Consider the following 16,056-nt stretch of genomic DNA (forward strand, 5'->3'; position numbering starts at 1 on the left):
TTACTTGTAATACCTAATGCAATACAAGTGCTATCTATGCAAATCTTTGTTACACTGTATTGTTTAGGGAATAATGATAAGAAAAAAAGTATGTGTTCAGTACAGATGCAGTTTGTTTTCTGACGTGTTTGATTAGAGATTGGTTGAATTTATGCACATGGAACACATGGATATGAGGGGCTTACTATACATATAAATGTTTTTTGAGAGGCAATATGATATGCTCATTTAGTGCATGGATTCTAAAATCAGATTGCCAGAATTTGAATCCTGACATTGTTATATATCCTTGGGCAATATATCTGACATGTCTGTACCTCAGTCTTTCCATCATAACATGGGCATGATAATAGTACCTATTTCATAGGGTTACTGTGAGAATTAAATATAAAGTCTTTTTATAACAATGCCTGGTATGTGTTAGATGGTCAGCAATTACTAATTGTTATATACAACATGATTAATGAATATAAAAATAGATTTATGGGTTACATAAGTAAAAAAAATTGAGACTTTTAACGTTTTAAAGCATCTTTTTCAGTAATTGGCACTGGCTGCCTGTTTATACGTAAGGCTCACTGGAACCGTCATACTCATTAGTTTGCATATGGTCTGTGGTTGTGCTATATAGCGTCAGAGTTGAGAAGTTGCATTGGAGACTGTGTAGCTTGCCAAGCGCATGAAATATTCTCTGACCCTTTTTGAAATAGATCTAGAAGCAACGAATGCTTCTAGCACATATTAAGTGCTAATGAGTACCTGATACTGATAGTATTCAATGAACAAGTATTTATTATCCTTTTGTGTATTTCAGTCTAAATATGGAATATTTGGAAAAAAGTGCATAAAAGTTTAAAAATAAAAATAATCCTTAATATTTCCATTCCTGCACATAGCCATATAGCTTTAATAACATTTAGTGTGTATAGTTTTAGCTTTATTCCCCTCTTTGGACGTAATTGTGCATAAATTGAGATTAGTTTTTATTTACATTTTGCCTTATCTGCTTAATACAATTTGATTATCTACTTGATATCAAAAGTATATTCTTGAACAGCACTGGAAATTTTTAGTGTTTCTAATGACTTCTGACAAATACAAGGACCCTAATCACTTAAACAATACCCTATTGTTGTAGATATAGTTTGTAGCAAACTATGAGCAAATAACATTAAGATCATCAGCATCTTAGAATATGAACCTTTATTATGATATATGTATAACTTTACAATAGATATCTAGATGTGTAATTCTTGGGATAAGGAGTTCTCTGTATTTTCTGATCATTGATGTATCAAAATCTTTATCCTAAGGAAACCAGGTAGCAATCAAAGTCAATTGAATTTTTTCTTAATATCTTTAGGAAAAAATCGATTTTCAACATGCGCATGGGTTACAAGAATTGGAGTTTATTCAAGGACATTCTGATACAGAAGCAGCAAGACAGTGTGTGGACCAGTGGCTAAAAATGCCAGGTATTCTTTAGAAATTATGTTAAGGTTACTAAGCTTCCAGAAAGCCCTAAGGCAGAAAGTATGTCTGTTTCATTCATTTGCTAATAAGCATGTAAGGTGTTGAAATTTAGTTTTAGTGATAGTAATATCACTTCATAATGGCTTACTTTATAATGGCCTCCTTCATCAGTTGTGTTTCTTCTTTGGCAGAAGTATATTTTGAGAAGAAGCAATATAGATCATCTCTGAGCTCAGAAGACACTGTTTATAATTCATTCATATATTTCATATTTATTGCATTAAGTAGTATGTATCTGTCAGAGGCTGTATAACAGTTTATTTGAGATCAGAAAAGGTCTAAGAAAATGAAATTTAAACTATTATCTAGAGGATTATTGTTTATGTATTCATCAATGTAGTCTACGTAGATATTTTGTAAGGAAATATCTGCTACTCACTCTTTGCAGACCTGAGCTTTCTGGAAGCATTACTGTGAAACAGTTCTTCCCCAGCTAGATAATTTGGAATTTTCAACAGCTATTAGGAGAACCCCACTGTGACAGCTTTTCTAGCCTTTCTTATAGTATATCCACAGGAATCTTACTTATGGATTTAATCTAGAATGTCTCATTGCAAAAAATCATCAGAAATCTATGTGTGAAGTGCTTAACTTTGTTGAACCTAGATATCTTATCATCCCAAAGTTAATTATCAGGGGGCTTTCCTTTGACTACAGTTACCACTTACAAAAGATTTTAAATAATTTATATTTATTGATATTTAGCAGTTATCACGGATACAATATTCTTTTTGACAGTTGGCCACCACTCAAACTATATTTTCTTCTTTTTTTTAATATTTATTTTTTAGTTGTAGGTGGACACACAATCTTTCCTTCATTTTTATGTGGTGCTAAGGATCGAACCCAGTGCCTCATGTGTGCTAGACAAGCACTCTACCACTGAGCCACAACCCCAGCCCCTATATTTCCTTCTTAACCCTCAATCTGCTTGTGTATAACAAACTTCCACTCAGCCTATCCCAACCCACACATCTTTTAAAGTAGCTTTCACTTTTTTCTTCTTATTTGTCTGTAAGGCTAATACATATTTCCTGTTCCTCCAGTACTCAGTACTGGGGATTGCTGAGTTTATTTATGGTTGTCGTACGTCATGTTTAATTATGTGTTAAGCCTATCTTGGTTTATTTTGAGTAGGGTTAGTTGATCAGCCCCCTTGAGCTACTATCTTATAGTACCTTATTTGTTTCTTTAATGCAGTATTTACTTAACTCTTTTATGTTGAATTGATCTGTTTCTGTTTGTCTCTTCCAGCAGACAGTATGTTCTTTGAGGACAGAGAACACAAGTTTTTTTTTAGTGTCAGTTCATATAAAGAATACCCAGCACAGATATGCTCTATATCTGTTGGTTGACTGTTGTATTGAGGTGGGCTATAAGTATTTACATAATAAACATGGAAGCCTAGAACTTGGGTTCCAAACTAGATGATTAGCAGTTAAATAAACAAATGTTATGGCATTCCAGACCACCTTTACCTTTGGAAAATTTGATAAATGATTTTGCCTCTTGAGATTTCTTTTAAAGTTTATAGTTAAAAAAATACCTCTTAATGCGAAGTCATTTCTCAGTGGAAGAAGTTACTGATTAGCTCAGTGGTTTCACCTTGACTGCATTAGAATCACCTGGGAACTTGTAAACATATGCCTAGGCCCCGTTATCTCCAGAGGATCTTTTAGAGTATCTGCAGTTTGGGGAATATTTCTGGGTAGACAGGAAAATGGGCTAAAACTACAAGCCTGTGTTAATATCTTTAAGACTGCTTCTAAAAATCACCAATCTCGTATATGAGTCTAACCATATAGAATGTTTGTTGGGTCAGTAATATGTTCTTTTAGACCTAATTCATGGCTTCTAGAGTGTCTGAATTTTTTAAGGCATAGTAAATTCAATTCTTGAACATTTAATTATTCATTTTCCTGAGCAGACCTGAGTTTTTTAGTTGTGTCTTTATGGTACTAAGAAGACTAGGTATTCTCTCTACCTTCAGGTCATGCCTGGCTCGCTGATAGCAGATAAACTTGAGTTCAGTGTTAAATTCTGCAGTTATCTCTGTGTGATTGTGTGTGTGTGTGTGTGTGTGTGTGTGTGTGAGAGAGAGAGAGAGAGAGAGAGAGAGAGATATCAGTCGATCCATCAAGGTAGCTTTTTACTTGGTTTTTGAGACAATATAAAAATGAAGTTTGAATTCATTGCTAGAATAGCTGCTTTGTTGTTGGGCTGTAATTGGTATGTTGGGCTTTATTTAGACCTTTTAAGAGGGTATAACTGGGAGAAACAGAGAGAAGTTGTGGTTTTGTTTATAAAAAGTGTGATCCTAGTGGCTGGAGTTGTGGCTCAGCCGTACTGCGCTTACCTAGTCTGTTCAGGGCCCTGGGTTCCATCTTCAGCACCACATAAATCAAATAAAGGTATTATGTCTACCTACAACTAAAAACATATTTTAAAAAAATGAGATTCTACTTCTTAGTAGTTTTAAGTACTCATTCAATCTTATTTCAAAGTACTCAGCTATTATAATTCAGTTTTTTTAATTAAAGCTACTTTAAGTATTTTATAATCACTCAGACTTTGGACATTTTTTGTTGTTGTTATTATTATTTCTTGTTTGTAGTGCTGGGGATTGAATCCAGGACCTAGTGCATGCTCGACAAGTATTCTACTCTGAGCCACACCCCTAGCCCTGGACCGTCTACTTTTTATGGACCTTTATAGTTGAGCCAGTTGCATACATTTAAATACTAAATAATTTTAAGGCATTGCACCCAAAACTATTTAAGGAAAAAGGCTTTTTAATCTTTGTGTTTTGCTCTTCCATGGGGAATATTTATTTTCTTTTGATAGGCTGTTTTTTTCCCAACTTAATTTTTATTGAGTTGCTGTTTGTAGCTAAATAAAGGTCCTAGTGGAAGACATCTGGAATATGAATGGACAGATGTAAAAACTGTCATACTCTGACTACATTAAAAAAGTTAAAGATAGGACTGGGTATATAGCTCAATGATAGAGTATTTATCTTGCCTTGTGTGTTCCAAGCTCTCTGACTTCAACCCCCAGCACCACACATGCAGACTTAAAGATAAAAGGTGCATTAACATTTAAGGCCTCATTAAAACTAAAATATGATTAAGGCTGTGGTATCCATTATTTGTTGTCAGAATACATTTAAAAACATTTTGATAGTTTAATAGAGGCATTTCCCCCATTAGGACTAAAACAGCAGAAAAACAGTTAAAACCTTAAACATTTACACCTATTTTTGGGATTAAAAAACTAGATTATGTTAAAGGAATAATTCTAGTCCAGTAAATGTTTAGGGACTTTGTAGAAACTACCCAATTTTCCATTGTTATGGAATATTCAAGGCATTTAAATGAAACAGTTCATAAGAGATAATAATAAAAGATAGTACTCAAACTATCATTGCATCAGAATCCTCCTGACATTATAATTTTTTTATACAACATAATTCTAAATTTCCCATCATATATCAAGTGTTGGGAGTTTCCCAGAGCAAATTTTGACTAGGGAGATTAGTCTAAAGAGTTGTGTAACTGTATAATCAAGATGGTAAAGAATGAACCCATTATTAATATTGGGTTCAGAGAGAGAGCAACATTAAACAAATCTCTGCTTTATATTCTATAAATTTGTTGTTACTGACACTGCATTACTTGATGTCCAGGTTGGAAATGATTGATCAGTGGCTAGATTTGTCAGAAAATAGCACTCTTATCTTCCTTTGCCTCTCTGCTTTCTTTATTCCTAGCCTTCACTTCATTTACATTGTTTAACACAATTTTCACAAAACGCAAGAACTCTATAAGACAAGCTCAACCTTTTCTTTTTTTTCTTCCATATTTTTTTAGTTGTAGATGGACATAGTACCTTTATTTTTAATTTGGTACTGAAGATTGAACCCAGTGCCTCACACATGCCAGCCAAATGCTCTACCACTGGATAAGCTCAACCTTTAAATCTGTTTAAGACAGTTAAAAGAGAAAATAAGAATTGGAAGAAATGATCTTGGCAAATATATATGAATGAGATGAAGGAAGTAGGGGCTGAATTTTGTAGGGCATTTTATCCTCAACATTTCTTGGCTGTTGAATTTAAGAAGATGGATTTAGTATGAAATATGATATGTCAAGAGCTTTATAATGTTTTGAACAACCAATAAAAAAAAATTAAAAAAAAAAAAAAAAAAGAAGATGGATTTATCCCCTGAAGAAAATGCTTGTGGAAAAGTTAAGGACTGTTTTTGTCCAAAATAACTAATTAACTTTAAAGTTATTTTATCTTTTATAAGAGATATAATAAACAATTACAATTAGAATCATGCACTTGATGTTGTATTCTAATTTTCATTGTTTTGCCATAATTTTGATTGTCATTCCAAAGGACAATTATCTGAAAATAGTAACTTAAGAATTTATATTCTAATGATGCAGGACTCAAAACAGGTACAATTAATTCTGGAACAAAAAGTTCATTCCAAAGAGGAGGCCAAATGCGGAAGTGTGGGAAGCCAATTTCATGTCCTATAATGCACTGTAACAAGGAATTTGACAATGGGCACCTTCTCTTAGGGCATTTGAAAAGGTAAGTAGGATATTCAGAATAAAGGACACTTATGAACAAGTGAAGTACAAAGCAAAATTATTTATTTATTTATTGTGCTCTCGGGGATCAAATCCAGGCTTGCATGTGCTAAATTAATGCTTTACCACTAGGCTATATCCCCAGCTCCTGCAGTAATTTTGTTAAATGAAAGTGTGATATATTTCTGTCGTTGTGATTATAGCTATATATTTGAAATTCAAGATGTTTTGTGCTATCTTGATGTAATTATTTCTAATTTATATTTAGGTTCCCTAAAAAAGCTTGGTGAAGTCAGATTTTTCTAGTGATATTCTGTCTTTATGGGTGTAGCCTTTTAAGTATGTATTTTTCCCTAATATGTCTCATAAAATGCTGAGCAGCCTTTACATTGAACTGCAGTTGAATTTGTTATAGCCCATAAATGTAAATTTTTTATATTTATTTTTTAGTTGTAGTTTAGTTGGACACAATACCTTTGTTTTTATTTATTTTTATGTGGTGTTAAGGATCAAACCCAGGGCCTCGCACGTGCTAGATAAGCACTCTAACACTGAGCCACAACCCCAGCCCCCATAAATGTAAATTTTAAGAGATGCAGAACACTTTCGATATTGGTCTATCCTAAAGTTGTTAGTAGGCATTTAAAAAAATACTAAAGGCAAACCAGTGGAAGTAAAATTAATAATAAGGAAATACTCTATGAAACTCATTTAATCAATTTACTGAGATTTTTCGTAGAAGAACAGAAGAAAGTGAAGGTGGCATAAAGATAGTAGACATTATTTTCTCCATAGTCTCCCTTTCTAATAGCTGAAAGGGGGGAAGTTGAGAATTTGGGGCTCCAAACCATGTCTTTTCCAGATGTCCTACTCTACTTATGCCTGCCTTTACCTTTATTTTTTTTGTTGTTTATTTTTTATTGGTGCATTATAATTACACATAACAGTGGGATTCAGTATGCCATATTTTACCTTACCTTTAAAAGGTCTTTGAGGCAGTTTAAAATGGCACATATTTGGTCTGGGGCTGGGACTTAGTGGCAGCGTGCTTGCCTGGCACCATGATGCATTTTATTTTATAAAAAATAAAATAAAGGTATTATGTTTACCTATAACTTAAAAAATACATATTAAAAAAATGACACAGATTTAAGTGGTTAAAGTGAACACTGAAAGGATTAAAAACCATTTGTAGGTGCTCAGGGTTGAACCCAAGACCTCTCCTATGCTAGGCAAGTACTCTACCACTGAGCCATAACCCCAGTCCATGCCACAAAATCTTAACATGAGATTATTATTGCAGTGATTTATTTAAAGTTATTTGTGAGTCTTATGGTAATCAAAGCAAGAAGGAAAACATAATAGGCTTATAATTTTCAAACTGGAAGTTTACTAGTCTGGCAAGAAATATTTAAATCCATTTTATTGGATCTTGAGTATTTTTATGAAATCTTGAGTTAACTGTTGACCACTGAGGATATTGGAGCCACTTGAAAGTTCTTGAACTTGAAGAACATTATTTAATATTTCAATGAAGTAGTACAAAAAGTTTTGAGTATGTGTGTGTATTTAGCTTCACAAATAAAGCAAAATAATTTATCCTCTAGAATGTGGATCTTTCTAATGTCCCTTCTCTTTTGCTGTGTAGGTTTGATCACTCTCCATGTGATCCAACCATTACATTACGTGGACCTTTCTCCAGTTCCTTTGCTTGTGTAATATGTTGTAAAAATTTTGTTACTCAGCAGCAATATAGGGATCATCTTTTTGCTAAGGTAAGAGCATATTCTAAGAGTAGATATTCTTTTTCTAAATAACCTTGGAGTTGGGTATAGGTTTATGTTCATACTGCTTTTAAGCTTGCAGTCACACGTAAGGTTAGAATGTACTCTCTACTGAAAATAATATGATTGTGGCACTAAATTATTGTGAGCAGGTAAGCTTCATAGCTGAGAGCCAGTAGTCTATGAGTTTATATTGAAAGCTTTCCTTTCATGCAGTTGCTCTATGAAATTAAATTAAACTGCCTTGTTTAAGATTCTCTATGAGTTGGTCACATGTGAGAAATAGAGTCATATTTTGAAGTCTGCTGTCTGTAGTAAGTCTGCCCCCAGTTAGTAAATGAAAACTTTTATTTATGCTAGAATTAATAATTTATTAATGCTAGTATTAAGAAATAGTATTAATATTTATAAAACTTTGTTTTTTAATTCTCCTTAAAGTGTTTAATATCAAGAGACATGAATTGATTCCTGGATATGCACATCAAGGGATTGGGATATAGCCCTGTGGGATAGAGTACTCACTTTGCATGGATATTAAGCTACTTATAATACAGAACTCTCATGGGTTTTTACCATATTATATAGTAGATATATTTAATGACTTATTAACATTACAAAAGTAATTCAGTTGGTCCTCCATATCTATATCCTCCATCTGTGGATTCAACAAACTGGATCAAAAATATATATTTTTAAATTGTATCTATAATAAATATGTACAAACCTTTTTTCTTAACATTAATTCCCAAACAATACCATATAACAACTATTTATTGAGCATTACATTGTATTGGGTATTATAAGTAATCCTGAGATGACTTAAAATACACAGGAGCAGGTGCAGAGGTTGTATCAAGTATTGTGCCATTTTATATAAGGGACTTGAGCATCAGATTTTGGTATCTGCAGTGGGTCCTAGAATCAGTCCCCCACCAGATACTGAGGGATGACTATAGGTGTTCATATTTAAAATCTAACAGAAGGAAATTAAGAACTCACTTTTATTCTCAGTTAACGACTGTTAATAATGTGATATATGTCTTTAATATTCTCCATATTTTTGGAGCCAGGGTTGTGGCTCAGTGGTAGAGCACTTGCCTAGCATGCATGAGGCACTGGATTTGATCCCCAGCACCACATTAAAAAAAAAAAAAAAAAAAAAAATATATATATATATATATATATATATATATATATAGAAACAATAAAATAAAGGTATTGTGTCCCTATAACTAAAAAAAAGATTTGTAAAACTATTCTCCATATTTTTCATATAAGATAAGGTATCTAAATTTCCTTGGGATTCAAAATAGCAGAGTGTTGTAAACATAAATCCAGAGTTACTGAATATATTCATATATTTCTACTTTTTAAAATCAATGAATATATTAGTTTACTTAATTAATTTCCTTTGGATGTATTAATTTTTTATCATTAAAACAATACCACATTAAATATCCTGGTGACTTAAAACCTTTGAGAAGATCCATATTTGATGTATTACTGAATGAAGAGTAGTTTTTGCAATAAGGATGTGCTAGTATGCACATCCCTATTGCAAATTTTAATTTTAATTGTGCTTTCATAATTTGCTTATATCTAGAACTATATCCGAAACTTAATGTAGGGAATAGCTCGAATTTTGTGTAGGTTCACAGTACAGAATTAAAGCTTATAATCTAAATTATATCTAATTGAGTTCTGTAGTCTTCCCATCCTGTGCTCCAGCTCTAGAGAACATTTTGAGAACATACATACAATCAGTCATTAACTTTTAAGAGCCTTCATCTGTAGTATAAGAGAAATCAACTGTAGTTCTTACACACAGCTTGTGCTCTAAAACAAAAAGTCTTGTTGGTAAAACATAAAGTAAAATAGGAACTAAGAGAAAGGGGAGAGAAGTGTCAGAGAATGTTATTTTACAGTGCATTATGAAAAACAGTAGGTCTTCAAAGATTGGATGTAGTTAGATGGAAAGTGCAAGTGATGAAATTCAGATAAGTTTGAAGAGCCTGAACAGAATAAACAACTGTAGAAAGCGACTGTTCAGAAGAGTTAATAGGCTTGAGACTACCATCCTTAAAAAGACTTGCTTGCAATGTTCGCCCTCGACTAATGTCTAAGAACTTGGATTTTGGGGAGAATTTCCATTATTCTTTTGATATGAGAGGCTCACTTTGCCTGAATTCTGTGTGCAAACATTATGGTTTATGCCAAGCACCTGTTTTCCTTATAGGAGCCTAGAATTTTGATACATGCTAGGCTGAGACTGCCTATAGTAATAGCCCTTGAATACTAAATCTCTAGTAAATTTCTGTAGTAGACCACAGTTGGAATGTGTCTATCACCTTGTTGGTAGAGGAATTAAATGTGCCTATATGACTACACTGAGAAAGATTCCTCGGAATATTATACCTGGACTTTGCCCCTTGTACTTTTTTCCTCTGCTGATTTTGCATAACCTTGCACTCAAAAGTTTTGGCTGTGAGTATGACAGTGTACTTTGTCTTGTAAGTTCTCTTGGCAAAGTGTTGAACCCCTGAGGGTAATCTTATAACATAGATTAATAATCTTTTAACATATTCCTCTACTAACCTGATTGTAAAGACACAGGATTTTAAATCTGATATTGGCAAGAGGGAGCCATTATAGAACCATTATAGATGTAACACTGTTGTAGAACAATGACATGATAAAAATAATGATTTATACCTTTAGAACTGGAAGTATTTATAATTTTTCAACCCAGTTTCTTTCCTGTTTTTAGGGACACCAAGAAGACTGAATGGTATTAGAGTAATAGTTATGTTCAGAGTGGACTCAAAGATTTGAACAGGAGACTAGTTTAGGTGACTTTTGCAGTAATTTAGTTTTTTATTTTTTAATTGTCAGTGGATCTTTATTTTTATTTATTTATATGTGAAGAATTGAACCCAGCGCCTCACACATGCTAAGCAAGTACTCTACCACTGAGCCTCAAACCCAGCCTCAAAAATATTCAGTTTTGAGATGAGAAAAAGCTTAAATACTGATATTTAGAATGAAAACCTTAACATGAAGCCGAAAGACATGTTGAAGGAAAAAATGATAGAGGGCTATCTGTTGCCACTACAGATGGAAAGTTTGGGTAAAGAAGGGAGAAAGGGTACAAAAGACTGCATTCCATAATTTTTTTTAGTGTTTTTAGTAGTTCACTAATATTCTGACTTTTCAGAACTAGAGTTCTTTGGGGCATGTTTCTCTATTCCATGCTCTAAGTATTTTTTCTGTTGTAATGAACATACTTATGTTTTAGAAAATGTGAGTAGGTGATTTATAATTAAAATTAATTCTTTCATTTGTATTTCCCTGTATTTCATTAATTCGCTCATTTTCTTTCTGAGAAAGAAAATCAAACATTCCATGCTATTTTGCTCTCTCTTTTGTCTTTTCTCCGGAAGTAGATTTATGACTTTCAGCCTGCTGAGAGGCAATATTCTACAATACAGAAAAGATTTTGATGTCAGACCTGGGTTTCATTTTAATTGGTGTATTATAGTTATATGTAATGATGGGATTTGTTGTTACATATTGGTACATTCACATAATACAAAATATAGCAATATAATTTGGCCCATATCACTCAGCATCATTTTCTCCCTCCCTCCCTTCTTCCTACTCCCTGGTCCTTTTCATCTACTTATCTCCCTTTGATTTTCATGATATCCCTGTCTGCCAACCTTTCTTTTCCTTTTTTCCTGTCTAGCTTATGAGAGAAAACATAATGACCCTTGCTTCTTTCCTTCTGAGTTTGGCTTATTTCACCTAATATGATTGTAAGTTCCATCCACTTTTGTGCAAATGATATAATTTCGTTTTTCTTATGGCTGAATTAAACTCCGTTGTGTATATAAACCACATTTTTGTTATCCATTCATCCATTGATGAACACCTAGGTTGGTTCATGGTTTGGCCATTGTGAATTGTGCTGTTATAAATATCACTATAATATACTGACATATTGATCCTTTTTATTTTTATTTTTTTGGTATTGAGGATTGAACCCAGAGGTACTTAACCTCTGAGCTACATCCCCAGTTCTTTTTATTTTTTATTTTGAGACATTGTAGGGCATCTAGGTTGCTTTCACAGTTTAGCTATTGTGAAAAGAGCTGCTATCAAAACATTGTTGTGGCTGTGTTACTATACTATGCTGATATAAGTCCTTTGAGTATAGACCAAGGAGTGGGATAGCTGGGTCAAATGGTGGTTCCATTCCAAGTTTTCTAAGGAATCTCCATACTGCTTTCCAGAGTGGTTGCAGTCCAATTTGCAGTCCCGAGAGTAACATATGAGTATGCCTTTTTCCCACTTCCTCATCAACACTTATTGTTGTTTGTATTCTTGATAACTGCCATTCTGACTCGTATGAGATGAAATCTTAGAGTAATTTTGATATGCATTTCTCTAATTACTAAAGATGTTGAACATTTTTTCACATATTTATTGATCAAATGTATATATATCTTCTTTTGAGAAGTGTCTGTTCAGCTCCTTAGCCCATTTATTGATGGGATTGTTTGTTTTTTTGGTGTTAAGTTTTTTGAGTTCTTTATATATCCTGGAGATTAGTGCTATATCTGATGTGCGTGTGGCAAGTTGCTTAGGGCCTCACTAAGTTGCTGAGGCTGGCCTTGAACTTGTAATCTTCCTGCCTCAGCCTTTCTAGTTGCTGGGATTACAGATCTGCCCCACCATGCCTGGCCTGATTTTGATTCTTTAGGGTAAATAACGAGGAGTGGTATAGTTGGGTCATAGGATGGTTCCAGTTTAGTCTTTTGAGGAACATCCATATTGATTTCCAAATGGTTATACTAATTTAGTTCCTTTTTCTCCACATCTTCTCCAGCATTTATTATTATTTGTATTCTTGATGATTGCCATTCTGATAGAAGATGAAAACTCAGTGTAGTTTTAATTTGCATTTCTGCAATTAGCATGTATTCGTTGGCTATTTATATTTGTATTCCTTCTTTTGAGTTGATTCTGTTTAATTCATTTGCCCACTTATTAATTGGGTTATTTCATGTTTTTGTGTTAAGTTTTTTGAGTTCTTTATATATTCTAGATATTAATCCTCTGTCAGAAGAGTAACTAGCAAAGATTTTCTCCCATTCTGAAGTTCTCTATTCACATTCTTCATCGTTTCCTTTGGTGTGAAAAAATTTTTAATTTAATACCATCACATTTATTAACTCATGGCATTATTTCCTGAGCTTTAGGAATCCTATTGAGAAAGCCATTGCCTGTGCCTATCTATATGCTGGAGTGTTGGCCCCATGTCTTCTTCTATTAGATGCATAGTTTCTAGTTTAATTCCTAGGTGTTTGATCCATTTTGCGTTGATTTTTTTACAGGGTAAGAGATAAGTGTATAATCTCATTCTTCTACATATGGATAACCAGTTTTCCCAGAACCATTTGTTAAAAAGTCTGTCTTTTCTCCAAAGTATGTTTTTGGCATCTTTGTCAAGGATCAGATGACTATAGATGTATGGATTAGTCTCGTTGATCTATTTGTCTGTTCTTAAGAAAGTCCCATGCAGTTTTTGTTACTTTAACCCTGTACTATTATTTGAAGTCAGGTATTGAGATGCCTCCAGCATTGATTTTTTTTGGCTTAGAATTGCTTTGGTCATTCTCATTCCTATGAAGAATGTCATTGGTATTTTGATGGGGATTACATTGAATCTGAATATTGCTTATGGCAGTATGGTCATTTTAGCAATATTAATTCTGCCTATTCATGAACATGGGAAGCATTTCCACCTTCTGAGGTCTTCTTCAATTTCTTCAATGTTCTAGAGTTTTCATTGTAGAGGTCTTTCACCTCCTTGATTAGATTTATTCCTAGGTATTTAATTTTTTGAGACTATTGTAAATGGAATTGCTTTCCTGATTTCTTTCTCAATGGATTCATTGTTGGTATATAGAAAAGCTATTGATTTTTGTATGTTGATTTTGCAACCTGATGCTTTGCCAAGTTTGTTTATTAGCTCTAGCAGTCTTTTGGTGGAGTGTTTTTTTTTTTTTTTTAATCTTCTATGTATAGGAGCACATCATCTATAAACAGTGATAATTTGACTTCTTCCTTCCTTTTTTTTTGAAGGAGATACCAGGGATTGAACTCGGGAGCATTTGACCACTGAGCCACATCCCCAGCCCTATTTTGTATTTTATTTAGAGACAGTCTCACTGAATTGCTTAGTGCCTAGCTTTTACAGAGGCTGGCTTTGAACTCGCGATCCTCCTGCCTCAGCCTCCTGAACCACTGGGATTAAAATTGTACACAACCATGCCCAGCTTCCTTTCCTATTTTTATCCCTTTATTTCTCTCTCTTGCCTAATTGTTCTGATTAGAATTTCTAGCACTATATTAAAATAGAAGTTGTAATAGTTGGCATCTTGTCTTGTCGCAGATTTTAAAGAAAATGCCTTCAGTTTTTTCCCCATTTACTATGCGATTGGCTTTGGTATTTTTATGTATAGCCTTTATGAGGTTGAGGTAGGTTCCTTCTGTCTCTAGTCTCTTCAGTGTTTTTATCATGAATGGGTGCTGAATTTTATTGATGGCCTTCTGTGTATCTGTTGAGATGACTTTATTTATGTGGATTTTGTTGTGTTGATTTCTGTATGCTGAAGTGTTGGCCCCATGTCTTCTTCTATTAGATGCATAGTTTCTAGTTTAATTCCTAGATAAGATGCAAAGAATTATATCCATTATGATCTGATAAGATGCAAAGAATTATACCAGTTTTTTTTTATATTTGTTAAGAGTTACTTTGTGGCCTAAAATATAGTCTCTTTTGGAGAAGGCTCCTTGAGCCACTGATAAGAAAATGAATTCACCTTTGTTGGATAAAGTGTTTTGTAAATGTCTATTAACGTTCATTTGATTTATAATATTTTTCAGGTCCAAAGAGTCCTGAGTTTATATCTATATGACCCATCTATTGAGACAGATGTGTTGAAATCTAGTATTATTGTACTAGGGTGTTTCCTGAGATTAAATTTGATTTGTGTCTCTTTTATGTAACTAGTAGCACCCACATTTGGGGTATAAATATTTATTATTATTATTTCTTCTTTTGGGATTGTTTCCTTTACCAGTATGAAATAACCTTCTTTGTCTCTTCTGATTAATTTTGGTTTGAAGTTTGCTTTTTCAGAAATGAGAGTAGTACTCCTCCTTGTTTTCATGCTCCTTTCATGTAATTTGTATGTAGAACAAGGTGTGCTGTTGTTGAGAGCCACAGGGGAAGGGGCCCCAGCAAACTTCCAGCTGCCAGCAAACTTCCAGCTGCCAGCTGATGATTGGCTCACAGCGCCCCAGCAACTTCTAGCTGCCAACTGATTGGCTCCTCTGCAGTGATGCTCATTGGGCTGTTTCCCTGCCCTTTCAGACCACGGAGCTGCTCATTGGGGGACTTTTTTGGCTCCGCCCACGCGACCCAGCCAATGGGCCTCAAGAGCAGGAGGAGTGGGGGAGGTAGAGAGGCTTGTGGGAAGCCCTTGGTGGCAGTTGGGCTCTGAAGGTTTTTCCTGAGGAGCTGTGTGGTGTGGTGTGTGTGGTTCTAAAAATAAAGTTCGCTTCTTTTGACAAGTGGCTCCTGAATTGTGCCCAGCCAGACTGCGGCATGCTGTCTTTTGGCTGAGTTTAGTTCAGCCCCAGAGTCTCTACCTTGTTTACTTGTAGTGTCTCTGTAAGTTCCTACCACCTCATAGAATAGGGCCACAACATGGAACACTTCACAAATTTACATATCATCCTTGTGCAGAGGCCATGTTAATCTTCTCAGTATTGTTCCAATTATAGTATATGTGCTCCTGAAGTGGGTACTCCACTGTCACTTTTATAAGCTAAATGTTCTTAAGTTATTAAATGCTTCTTTTTTTTTTTTAAATTTTTAATATTTTTATTTTTTAGTTATCGGCGGACACAACATCTTTGTTTGTATGTGGTGCTGAGGATCGAACCCGGGCCGCACGCATGCCAGGCGAGCGCTCTACCGCTTGAGCCACATCCCCAGCCCATTAAATGCTTCTTGAATTTAGTTTCTTTATCTCTAAAATGGTGTTATTATACTTAAACATACAAGG

General features: G+C 34.1%; 1 protein-coding gene and 1 non-coding gene across 22 annotated transcripts in view; one reads left to right on the forward strand and one right to left on the reverse strand.

The window, feature by feature from the left end:
* The window catches only part of Znf451 (zinc finger protein 451), a 93,290-nt gene that overhangs the window by 34,052 nt on the left and 43,182 nt on the right, over window positions 1–16,056 (forward strand). For all 21 annotated transcript variants that reach the window (XR_009225728.1, XR_009225730.1, XR_009225731.1 and 18 more), the window contains exons 5-7: window positions 1,364–1,475; window positions 5,985–6,135; window positions 7,783–7,909. Coding sequence is in view for 7 of the 21 variants with exons in the window: in XM_046432550.2 (XP_046288506.1) it covers window positions 1,364–1,475; window positions 5,985–6,135; window positions 7,783–7,909 (390 nt within the window). In the remaining 14 variants the exon portion in view is untranslated. The remainder of the gene's footprint in view (window positions 1–1,363; window positions 1,476–5,984; window positions 6,136–7,782; window positions 7,910–16,056) is intronic.
* On the reverse strand, window positions 15,690–15,796 carry LOC124085094 (U6 spliceosomal RNA). Its single transcript, XR_006849335.1, has one exon. It is a non-coding gene; the product is annotated as a U6 spliceosomal RNA (small nuclear RNA).

This window comes from Marmota monax, unplaced genomic scaffold (assembly GCF_021218885.2).
Source record: "Marmota monax isolate L192 unplaced genomic scaffold, Marmota_monax_Labrador192_F-V1.1 WCK01_AAM20220418_F8-fsc00116, whole genome shotgun sequence".
NCBI lineage: Eukaryota > Metazoa > Chordata > Mammalia > Rodentia > Sciuridae > Marmota > Marmota monax.